The sequence below is a fragment of the Echinops telfairi genome, unplaced genomic scaffold (genome assembly GCF_000313985.2).
Source record: "Echinops telfairi isolate 266 unplaced genomic scaffold, ASM31398v2 ScPeMD7_7469;HRSCAF=8507_0, whole genome shotgun sequence".
Classification (NCBI taxonomy): domain Eukaryota; kingdom Metazoa; phylum Chordata; class Mammalia; order Afrosoricida; family Tenrecidae; genus Echinops; species Echinops telfairi.
The window spans coordinates 41,190,814-41,203,043 of record NW_022111372.1 but is presented as its reverse complement, the minus strand read 5'-3'; the positions used below and the strand labels follow the sequence as shown (position 1 = coordinate 41,203,043).

Genomic DNA, 12,230 nt, shown 5'->3' with positions numbered 1-12,230 from the left:
GAGCCACGGGACAGGTATCACTCACCAACATTGGTGAGTCTCAGGTTTCTTGGGAAACTCTTATCCCAGTAGTAGTTAGTGCTGCCACCTGGCAGGAACCTGTGTCACTACATGAATCTGAAGAAATCATCCTCACTCCACCAGACCTACCACCAGAATCTACTTGGGACATATAGGTCCACATAATGGTACCAAAACCCCGTATGCAAAAAAAGTTTCCCTTGGTTTCAGCATGCTTTCCATTCATGGAAATATATAATTCCAGCAAAAAAATTCAGAGCATAAAGCAATTCCATCATGAAAGGGTTAAATGCTTTTAAGTGGAGAAGTAGAGTTATCTGGATTTCTGGTTCCAGAAGCACTATAGATTTATATAGTGCAAAATCCATTCCATTTATAACGTCTGAAAATGCTGGATAGAATGGATACTCACCCAAATCCTCTGGCATCAAGTCAATTTTGATAATCAGTTGCTGTTAGGGGCCATCCAGGTGGCTCCGACCCATGGTGACCCACGTACCACAGAATAAGTACCACCTGGTCCTGCGCCAGCCTCACGCTTTTTCTTATGTTTGAGCCTTCTGTCGCAGCCGCTGTGTCAATCCATCTTGTCGGGGCCTTCCTCTCTTCACTGCCCTCTACCTAGTCTCTCCTCAAAACATGTCCAAAGGACCTGAGATGAAGTCTTGCATCCTTGTCTCTGAGGAGCATTCTGATTGTACTTTTTCAAATAGATTGTTTGTTTGTTGTTCTTTCGGCAGTCCATGGTAATGTCAATATTCTTCACCAGCGCCATAGATCAAATGTATTGATTCTCCTCCGCTCTTCCGTATTCATTGCCCAGCCTTCACTTATATATGAGCGGATCGAAAATACCATGAATCGAGTCAAGTTCACCTTGTCCGAAAAGTAACATTCTTGCCTTTCAATACTTTAAAAGGTCTGTGTCCCACATTTACTCGATGCAATGTGCCTTTTAGTCTCTGATTGCTGTTTCCATGAGCATTGATTTTTGGATCCAAGCAAGATGAAAGCCTTGCCAAGTTCAGGATTTTCTCCATTTATCCTGTTTCCTATTGGTTTAGTTGTGAGGATTGTGGCTTTCTTTACCTTGAGTTGCAACCCATGCCGAAGGCTGCAACCCTTCAAATTCACTTCCCTTTCAGCAAGAAAGGTGGTGTCAGCTGCATGTCGCAGGTCAATCAGCCTTCCTCAATCCTGATGCCACATTCTTCTCCATATAACCCAGCTCCAATTATTTGCTCAGCGTACAGATTGAATAAATATAGTGAAAGGATCCAAACCTGATGCATACCTTTTCTGATTTTGAACCATGCAGTATCTCCTTGTTCTGGTCTCACAACTGTCTTTTGATTCATGTATAGGTTTTGCATGAGCAAAATGAGTGTAATGAAAGAATTCCCATTCTTTTAAAGGCTGTCCACACTTTGTTATGATTCACACAATCGAATGCCTTTGCATAGTCAATAAAATACAAGTAAACATATTTCTGATAGTCTCTGCATTCAGCCAAGATCCATCTGACATCAACAATGATATCCCTTGTTTCACATCCTCTTCTAAATCTAACTTGGACCTCTGGTAGCTCCCTGTCAATGCGCTACTCCAACCGTTGTTGGATGATCTTCAGCAGGATTTTACTTGCATGTGATATTATCCTAGAATGTGCATCCTGCTGGGTGAACTTTCTTTGGGATGGGTACAATTATGAATCTCTTCCAGTCACTTGGCCAAGTAGCTGTCTTCCAAATTTCCTGGCATAGACAAGTGAGTGCTTCCAGTGCTTCATTATTTTGTTGAAACGTTTTAGTTGGTATTCCACCAATTCCTAGAGCATTGTTTTCGGTTAGTGCTTTCAGTGAAGCTTGAACTTCTTCCTTCAGTACTATTGTTTCTTGCTCATATGATACCTCTTGAAATGGTTAAATGTCGACTAGTTCTTTATGTTGTTGTTGCTGTTGACTAGTTCTTTTTGGTACAGTGACTCTGTGTGTTCTTTCCATCTTCTTTTGATACTTCCTGTGTCATTCAATATTTTGCTCATAGAATCTTTCAGTATTGCAACTCGAGGCTTGAACTTTTTTTTTCCATTGGAGTTCTTCCAGTGTAAGGTAAGCTGAGCCTGTTCTTCCTTTTTGGTCTTCTAATTCTAGGCATATGCACATTTCATTAAGTAGCCCTGGTGCGCATTGTATGTGATCCTCATGGTTGACAGTTCAAAACCACCAGCAGTTCCTCAGGAGAAGACTGGGCTTTCTACTCCCATAAACAGTTAAAGTTTCAGAAACCCACGGGGGGTTTGCTATGAGTCAGCATTGACTCGATGGCTGTGAGTGAGCACATTTCATTATAATACTGTGTTAGGCTGGGTTGACTAGAGAAACAAATTCAGAGACACTCACATGTAAGAGAGAGCTTTATATCAAAGTGCAATCGTATCTTAAGAAAACGTCCCTGCCCAGTCCAGTTCAAGTCCATGCGTGCAATATTAGCCCATATGTCCAATACTAGTCTATAAATTCCTCTTCAGACTTACACATCATATGCAATGATGCCGAATGAAGGAAGATCACAGGCTGCTGGGTGAAAAGTCTTATGTATCCAGTAGTGGTGGAAGCAACATAGGGTCTCCGTGTGTCTCCATTGCATGGATGGCTCAGGTCTCAGCATGGTTCCACATGGCTTGTCCACAGGAAGATAAAGGCAGAGAGAGAGTGGCCCGCCTCTTCTGATGGTAGAATCAAGAGAGAGGAAGTTCCCAGAATCCTCATGAGAAGACCACACCCACAGGGCGGCATCATCAGGCTATGACCTCATTGATAGGCCAAACTCCAGCTCTGTACTTATTTATCAAGTTGACATGGAATTATGTAACTACTAAAGTACCTTGTCTTCTTGAGCTGCTCTTTGAAATTTTCTGTTCAGCTCTTTGACATCATCATTTCTTTCACTTGGCTCAGCTACTCTATGCTTAAGAGCAGGTTTCAGAGCCTCTTCTGACATCCACTTTGATCTTTTCTTCTTTCTTTTTAATGACCTTTTGCTTCTTCATGTTTGATTTTCTCGATGCCCTCTGATAGCTCATCAGGTCTTCTTTCGTGAGTATTCAGTGCATCAAATCTGTTTCTGAGATTTTTTTGGAATTCAGGTGGGATAGACTCAAGGTCGTTTTTTGCCTCTCATAGACTTATTTTAGTGTTTTTCAGCTTCAATTGATAGTCTGTTTCACAGTCAGCCCCTTGCCTGGTTTCAGCTGCTGACAGTGAACTTCTCCACCATCTCTTCCCACATCTGTAGTCAATTTGATTTCTGTGTACTCCATCTGGAGAAGTCCATTGTGTTGTTGAAAAAAGGTATCTTTAGTGAAGAAGTTACTGGTTTTGCAAAGTAATATTATACTATCTCCAGCTTTGCTTCTCTCACCAAGACCATGTTGTCCAATTACTGTTCTTCCTCTTTGTTTCCAGTTTTTGCATTCCAATTGCCAATAATTATTAATGTATCTTAATTGCATATTTGATCAATTTCCAACGGAAGTTTTTATAGAATTCTTCAGTTTCTACATCATTAGCTTCTGTGATTGGTGCTTAAATTTGAATCATAGTTGTATTGACTGGACTTCCTTCTATGTGGATAGATAGTATTTTATCATGGGCCATATTGTACTTCAAGATAGATTTTTAAATGCCTTTTTGGATGGTAAGGGCAAAGGCCATTCCTTTTGAATCTGTCATTCCCAACATAGTCAACCACAAGGTTTTCTGATTCAAAATGGCCAATAGCAGTCCATTTTGACTCACTGATATCTAGAATATTGATCTTTATGTTTCATTTCATTTTTGACAAATTCAAATTTTCCTACATTCCTACTTTGTACTCGTAGTGACCCCTGGTGGAGTTTCCTAGACTGGAAATCTTTACAAGGCCAGCCAGTCTCATCTTTCTTCTGAAAAGCGGCTGGTGAATTTGAACCAGCGACACTGCGGTTAGCAGCCTAATGTTCATATCACAGGGACACCAGGGCTCTCTTGCATGCTACAAAGCCATGCTAAATTAATAGATGAGCCTGCAGGACAAAAAGAGACATTTTCAGGTGTTGGAAAGGATGAAGGAATGGGAAACTAAAGCAGTCAGTGATGGGTTGCTGCTGCAGTAACCATAGTGGGGTTTTGGTTCTAGGGCCCTGGGGCCTGACTAATGCTACCAGTTTTCAGATAGTCAGTGAGTACTTGACTCCAAACCCAACCCAACCCACTGTCAACAAGCGAAATTTCTGACTCGTAGCAACCTTATGAGATAGAGTAGAAATTGAGTATTTAGGCTTGAGAGAGGTGAGGAGGTGGCATAGAGACCTCTCTGTGGAGCTGGGGCCCTTGTGAAACCATAGCATTAGAGAAAAGATGGACCAGAGAAGCATTTTCCTCCCACCAGAAGGAGATGACAAGGACGCTTGTCTGTCTGCTTTGCCTCAGGTGGTAAAAACTTTTCCTAAGAAATGGAAACCTGTTCCTCACGTGAGGTTGGTATTTGAATTTATAATATTAAGGACCTCTGTGCTGAAAAATTATCCTAAAAATGGGCCCCAGGTCAGTAAGATTAAAGGGGTAAATATAAAACATACAGGAGGGATAGCCCCACTACCCAGGTAATGCATAGTTAGCATAGCAAAGGTTTTGCTATAATCCAATATAAATGAAAGTCACAAGGTACCCCAAATCAGAATTAGGCTCTGTAGGAACTTCAGATGATAAAACAACATAAGAGAACATAAAATAATCATGCTTAAAATAACTAAAGCGATATATGAGATTTGAAAATAAGAAAACAAGGCAGTAAACTATGAAAAGGACAAGCAGAGTTGAAGGAGAGCCAGATGGAATGTCTTGAAATGAGGAATGTAACACTTACAGTGAGCACTTTGAAGGAAGGGTAAACAGCAGATTAGACATAGCTGAAGAGATCATTAGTGAATTTGAACATATATCCAAGAAAAGCACAGAGTGAATGAGGAAGAGGTAGAAACTAAAGTGGTATGGCAGGTATGAGCGAGAGAAGCCGGGTCTAAGGGGGCAGCTGGAAGAGGAGATGACGAGGAGGAGACAGTGACAAAATAGATCGCGGCACAGAATCTGTCCAAACGACAAGTGATGTGAACCCTAAAAGTCGAGACTGAGCAAGACTGCTGGGAAGTACAGAGAAGCGTTCACAACTGGACACATCATTGATGCTGCAGGGGGTCAAACCACAAGAGATCTTAAAAACCCTACAAACCACTGGAGAGAAAGACGGGGAGATCTACTATAACGGAAAGACTGTTTTCTGTGGACTTTCTTGTGCTGGGAAGAGCACAGACAATGCTGGTAAAATCTTAGAAATACAGAGGGAGAATAAATGCCAACTTATAATTCCATGCCCAGATAAATTATCAAACAAAGTGAAAGTGAACTAAAGACATTTTCAGAGAGCAGAGTTTACCATTCACAAAATTATTGAAAGAATCATCAATGGATATACTTCAGGAATAAAAATATTTTTTTTCAGTCCGGCATAATGGAATGGGTCCTAGAAGTGATATGAAGCAAAAGAAGTAAATTTAGGGAAAAAAATGGATCCCAACAACCAGGAGTTTATTACACCAATGGTGATGTACTTGCCAGAAGTGGTAGTCTGCCTAAACCCAACCAAGCTCTCTGCCATCAACCCTGTCTAGGGTTTCAGGGCTGTGACTCTCTATAGGAACTGACAGCCTCATCTTTCTCCCCTGGAGCAGCTGGGTTTGAACCACTGATCTTGCAGTAACAGCCTGTGCCTAACCACAGCACCACAAGGGCCCCTTTATATCAAGACTCTTGTGACTTATGGATATTGCCTGCTCATGATGACATTTCAAGAAATTAAATCTAAAAATACTCATGCAGATCACACATCGTTTCTTCCTTTGTTTGGGTAAGACCATAGTGGAAGAGGTGTTAGAATCTGAATGGTAACCTGTGCCTACCTGAAAGGCACTGAACTGGTAGGTTTCAGATTCTTATAATGCATCTGGTGCAGCTGCATCCACCCACTAAGAGTCTAAGTGTAAAATTCAACATGTTTGAGAACACCCAGAATGAGGCAGGCTCGTGACCCAGGCGCTCTGGTTTTGAGATCGAGATAGTGGGACCTCATTCAGTTCCAGCCATGTGGCTGTTTTTGACCTGGAGTGTCTTTGTGTCCCCCAGAGGCCAAGGTGATGTTTGCCAAGGGGCAGCCGGCACGGAGCGAGGTGCGGGCCGAGGCGGGGGGCAGCGCCACGCTGAGCTGCGAGGTGGCCCAGGCGCAGACGGAGGTGGCCTGGTACAAGGACGGGAAGAAGCTGAGTTCGAGCTCCAGGGTGCACATGGAGGCCAAGGGCTGTCGGCGGCAGCTGGTGGTGCAGCAGGCGGGCCAGGCGGACGCCGGGGAGTACAGCTGTGAGGCCGGGGGCCAGAAGGTGTCCTTCCGCCTGGATGTCACAGGTGGGTGCCTGCAGTTCCTTCTTTCTTTTTTAGAAGCATTCCCAGACAGAGGAGGTGTGCCACTGTGTACCGGCTCATCCATCTCCTCGCATCACAACCACGCGTCCAGGTTCACTAGGTGTTTGGTGCCAGTCGGTTTGTAAAGCTCTTCCTGCCTTCTTACTGGCTCCAACTTACGAAAGCCTCGAGGAGGAGCTCCTTCCGTTCTTGCTGCTGGTCACCAAATGGTCCTTTATTGGGCATTTCTTTTCTTAATTGCTGGGCATCCCACGGCACCACGGTCGGTGTCATCTGTGATGTCACGAGGGTGGCGGCCATCAACACGACAGCTCATAGACTATGCAGTCCCCAGGATCTCTCTCTCAGTTCCAAAGAGTCTGTGACTAAAGAGTGGCATTGCTGGGGCCCCACGTAGATGATGCCTCCGGTGAAAACCCCTCTGACCACCGGGAGTCACCTTGCGATCAGACAGAGACGATTGTAGGGAGGATTACAGTAGATAGAAACACAAACAAAACAAACTCGCTGGCATCCAGTCAGTACTGACTCATCGCGACATCCTGTGGGTTCCTGAGACGGTAACTGTTTACGGGAGTGAAAAGCCCAGTCTTTCTCCCGAGGAGCTTGCTGGTGGATTTGAACTGCTGACCATGCAGATTGTAGCCCAATGAGTAACCCCTACACCACCTTCTTTGATCATCTTTTTGCTCATTTGAATGTTGTGTCAGTTAAAAACATTAAAAAACAAACAAAAGCAAAGGGGAAATGCACGTCGATTGGGCCTCCAGTGACTCTCCGGTGAACGCAGACCAGGGTGCCGTGGCTTTGCTGTCGTGCAGAGTGCCCTGGAAAGTGAATTGCGGCACAAAGATGCCAGGCCTCATCTCTTCATCTTCCTTTGACCGTTGTAGAGTCAGTCTGGTTTTTAATCTGTTCTGCTTTCTTTTTGATTTAAGTGTTCTCTGTTGTATTTTCTTATTGCAGTTAGCTTTCCCAGCATGGGTGTCTCTTTAAAGACAGTAACGGGATGAATGGGTCTTTGGGGGTCTGGCAGGGGCCGGTTGAGAGGAAATGGGGCGCTAATAACAATGAGTACCAGAAAGAAGACAACGTGCTAAAATTGATTCTGGTAATGAATGCACAACCCCTCTTGATATGATTGAACTGCTGAATTATATGATAGGTGGATTAAAAAAAGAGAGAGATCAGGGTCGCATCTGACAGGCAATGCCGACAATCGCATCCACAGTGATGCTCCCACCGCGCTGACTTCTGTGCCTGGGGGCTCCCTGAGGGCTTGGGTGATCAGGGCAGAGGCAGAAGGCGCCACTTCAATCTGGACCTGTCTGTTCTGAACGGTCCATTTCACTGTAATCCCTAACTCCTTCCAATCACCGGTTGTCTTGCCAATGTCATCATCAACCTTTGGTGGAGACAAACCCAGGGGGCGAATCTTGGGGGCCAGTGTGGGCATGGTACCAGCTCCCCCACCAGCGCACCCCAAGTCCATGACTTTGCTCTCAGGCGGGTTGAACTTGGGCGTCTAGGCGGCGATGGCCTCTGGTGTCAGATGAACCCAGATGCTGGACAACGGGAGAAAGTTGCACCTAACCTTCCTCTGCATTGAAAGCCGAACGGAGGAGCTCCTACTCTTTGTATTTTTCATGGAAAACCAAGAGTAATTACATAACTTGCCAAAGGTCACACAACCAGAAGATGGCAAAGCCAGGATTTGAATTCAGTATTCTGGGATTATTTTCCCTCCGTGTGAAGAGCTATTTTCAGTATTTACCTCATTGTGTTTCTATAAGAACATCTTCATTTATTGTCTTTTTTTTTTAACACTGAAGAGCCCTGGTGGTTTTAGTGGTTACTTGTTGGGCTGCTAAACCACAGGGTCAGCAGTTTGAAACCACCAGCCACGCTGAGGGAGAAAATGAAGCTTTCTATTCCGGTGTTACCATGTCTGAAACCCACAGGGCAGTTCTACCCTGTCCCATAGGGTCACTGTGAGTTGGAATGACCCCCTGGCATTGAGTTTGGTAGTTTTATATTACTAAGCTTAAAAAGAAAGAGAACAGTTTGATTTGATTATTTATCTAGAACTTTTTTAGACTTGCTTGCAGGTTTTTGTGTGCATATAGTTGGGCATATATCTAGGAGTGAGAATGCTGAATCATATAGTAAGACTGTATGTTTTTAAGAAACTGCCTGTCTTTTTCTCAAAGCGGCCGTACGGTTTTGCAACAGCAAGTAAGAGTTAGTGTTGCTCCACTTCCTTATCACCATTTGATATCGCCAGTTTGTGTATTTCAGTCACTCTGGTGTGTAGTGCTGTCTCATTATCATTTGCATTTAATAATAATAACAACGGATACATGATATTGAGTGTCTTTTCATATACTTGTTTTTCATCTGCATATCTTCTCCGGTGAGGCAGCTCTTCAGAAATTTCTCATACTTAAACATTTTTTTATTGTTGTGTTTTAAGAGTTGTTTGCATACTTTGAATACAAATCTTTGATCTGATAGGTGTTTCATAATCATTTTCTTCTAAGACAGTTTCCACTGGATTATTATTATTATTGCTATTTTTACAGATTCTCTCTGTTGTCTCTTTCTTTTCATCTATTAAAATATGGTAATCTCGACCACTCCCTGGTCTGATAACTCTCCCAGGAGTATCATTTGATATTAGTTTGTTATGGCTTTTTAATATCTACTCCTGTCTTTGGCATGATTGCACACATTAGATTGACTGTCAGACATTACATGTTAAAAATGGTTCCTCTAGCTCTGGTTTTCCCCTGATCCTGAGCAAAGCCCTGCAAGGATTTTTATCGAGAGCGGTGTAGACGGAAGCCGCTACACCACTTGAAAGCCACGCACTACCTCTTCTCCCAGATCTACAAGATGCTGAGAAATCTTGTCAGATGTTTTCTGCCTGGTTTCTTAGCCTCCTGTCTCATGCACCTCCCCGGTCTCCACTCTACCTCTCTATCTCCCACCCCCGCACACATTCAAGGGTAAGCCTTACAGTATTGCTAGAAACCTTTATTAAACAAAGCTATCAAGAGGTGAAGCGATCGTCTCACTGCACATTCTCCATCTAAGTCTATACCCTTCCAAAGGACTTGTTTTCATTTCTCTAACCTTTCTCCGAGGAGCGCAGCATCTTTGATTTACACCACATCAGAGCGGCAAGCTGGGCTCACCGCTGTCTTGGTGTTCAGTCGAGTCTCACGGAACCCAGGACACGGAGATGGGCAATGGAAGTGTTAATATGGGGCGGTGACCCCTGGAACACTCATACACTGCTATGGGGAGGGGAGGGGGATGGCTCTCCTGGCAAAAGCTTGGCAACATCTAATAGACCCGAACACGGGCCTGGACTACGTTCCAACAGTCCACGCGCCTGCCTGGCCTACAAACAAGGATGTTCACAGCCATTTGGCTCAGAGCATCTTCACATTGGAAATGGTCCAGATGACCCTCCGGAGGGAAAGGAGCAATGCAGTAAAACATGGACACATCCTACCTTATTAGCGTTGGACAAATCAGCCTGACACCAAGAGTGCTGCGCTTCACAGTGGGCTTCCCGGAGATGAGACCGGGAGGTGACGCACGGGGTGTCAGTGGTGATGGAAAGCTGCAGGGCACCCGTGTTTGGTTTGTGCAGTCTGTCTATGGACAGGCGATGAAGCTATGTAGGCAGAGTGAGTGTACTGATTATCTGTGTGGTCCCAAAGAGGAAGACCCTTGACCGGAAGAATGGACACAGTGGTTGCAGCCATGGGCTCAGGCGTAAGTAAGGACGACGGTGAGGACGCCGCAGGACCGGGCGGGCCTCGTGCTGTTGTGCACGGGGTCGCCGTGAGTTGGAGCCAGCTGGACAACACCCAACAGCAACAGCCAGCCCAGAGCACACCAAACCCACTGCCCTTGAGCCAATTCCAATCCATGGCCACCCTGCAGGGCCAGTGGAACGGCTCCGCAGGGCGCTGAGGTGGTGACTGTGTATGGAAGCAGACTGCCTCTGCTTTCTCCCTCAGGCTGCGGGTTCGCACCACGAACCTGCCGGCTAACCTCTGTGAAAAGGAGGATCAAGCTGGCACGTGGCACAGTGAGGAGCACCAGTTAAGGAGACCTCCTGGCCTCACTCCCCCGGCTGTCACCTGGGAAAGACAATACATTCAGTGACAGTGATGGAGACGGCCTCATGCAGGTTTCTCCAGCCTGGAGAGGGGCTCTTGTTTCAGAATGTCCCCAACCTGAACACCTGCAGCGTTGTGTCGGGGTACTTGTGTTTGCGACTCAAGTCTCACAGCCCACAAGAGACACACCATCACGGGGCTCACGGGCAAATGGAAAGCACTCTAGTGCTTCAGGGTTTGCACAGTGCATTGATACTAGGTTTGAGCCTTTGACTGTGTGTCCCCCTCTGTCCCCAGAACCTGTGGCAGTCTTTGCCAAGAAGCAGCCGGCACGGAGCGAGGTGCGGGCCGAGGCGGGGGGCAGCGCCACGCTGAGCTGCGAGGTGGCCCAGGCGCAGGCGGAGGTGGCCTGGTACAAGGATGGGAAGAAGCTGAGTGCCAGCTCCAAGGTGCACATGGAGGCCAAGGGCTGTTGGCGGCAGCTGGTGGTGCAGCAGGCGGGCCAGGCGGACGCCGGGGAGTACAGCTGTGAGGCCGGGGGCCAGAAGGTGTCCTTCCGCCTGGACGTCACAGGTGGGTGCCATGAGGCGCTGTGCTGTTTTGGAACAACATTAGGCACTGGGGGAGAAATGGACGTGCTGCCTGATGGCTGTTCTCACAGAGCTCCTGGTATAACAACAGGTTATAGGTCTCAATTATGGGCCGAGTGCCAACCTTGGCGAGTGCTTCTGGCCTTTGTATTTTTACATCATATTTTACGGAGTCTTTGGTGAAAGTATACGCAGCAAGTTAGATCTCCATTGGACAATTTCCCGAGAAAGTAACGACTTCATTTACTATGTGTCAACCTTCTCTTTGATGGTCTTCTGTCTGTTCCAGTTCCCGGAGTCGTGGGTTCTGCCTTGGGCTGCTAGCCCTACGATCATGAGTTCAAAACCACTGGCCGCTTTGTGGGAGAAAGATGAAGCTGTGTGTTCCTGTAAAGAGTTCCCCTCTTGAAAACGCACAGGGACAGTTCTACCCTGTCCTGGAGGCTTGCCATGAGCCGGACCACACATGCTGGTAGTGAGTTGAGTTGGGTTTTATGGCTTGGAGTCTCCCTACCCCCTCTATTCTCTTCTTTGCTTTTGGTTAATTGTTGACCGTGGATGCCATGCAGGTGATTTTTAAGTAGAGCGCTGAGCTTACGGACAGCAGTCTTTAGTCTGTGGACCATTTTTGCTGTTTTGCTAAAAGGCGACGGTGGGGACAGGCCTCGTTCTAGTTTTACAGACTATCTCAGGGCCGAGTCCTCTGCTCTCGGTGGTTCCAGTTTGGCTTTAAAAGCACACATGTTAAATGCTGCTCCATAGCTGTCTTCGAGTCTATCTGGGGCGGTGTTGTGACCTTGTTCAGAGTGGTGAGTGCTGGCAGCCGGTCACCATGCGGTTCTCCCCGCCCAGGGGAGACGGCGCTTGTCTTTTCACGTGCTTACACGTTACAATAACTCTTTCAGGCTCAGGGAGGTTTTATGACTTTTCCAAAGAGCCCGGATTTGGGACCAATACTCTGAAATAAT

The 12,230-nt window shown here is 45.9% G+C and overlaps 1 protein-coding gene and 1 pseudogene across 1 annotated transcript in view; one reads left to right on the top strand and one right to left on the bottom strand.

Annotated features, from left to right (window-relative positions):
• Positions 1-12,230, top strand: part of OBSCN (obscurin, cytoskeletal calmodulin and titin-interacting RhoGEF) — a 210,806-nt gene that overhangs the window by 34,331 nt on the left and 164,245 nt on the right. Inside the window, exons 11-12 of the mRNA XM_045284554.1 lie at positions 6,243-6,518; positions 10,970-11,245. Coding sequence (XP_045140489.1) covers positions 6,243-6,518; positions 10,970-11,245 — 552 coding nt within the window. The remainder of the gene's footprint in view (positions 1-6,242; positions 6,519-10,969; positions 11,246-12,230) is intronic.
• Positions 6,751-10,864, bottom strand: LOC115873491 (annotated as a pseudogene).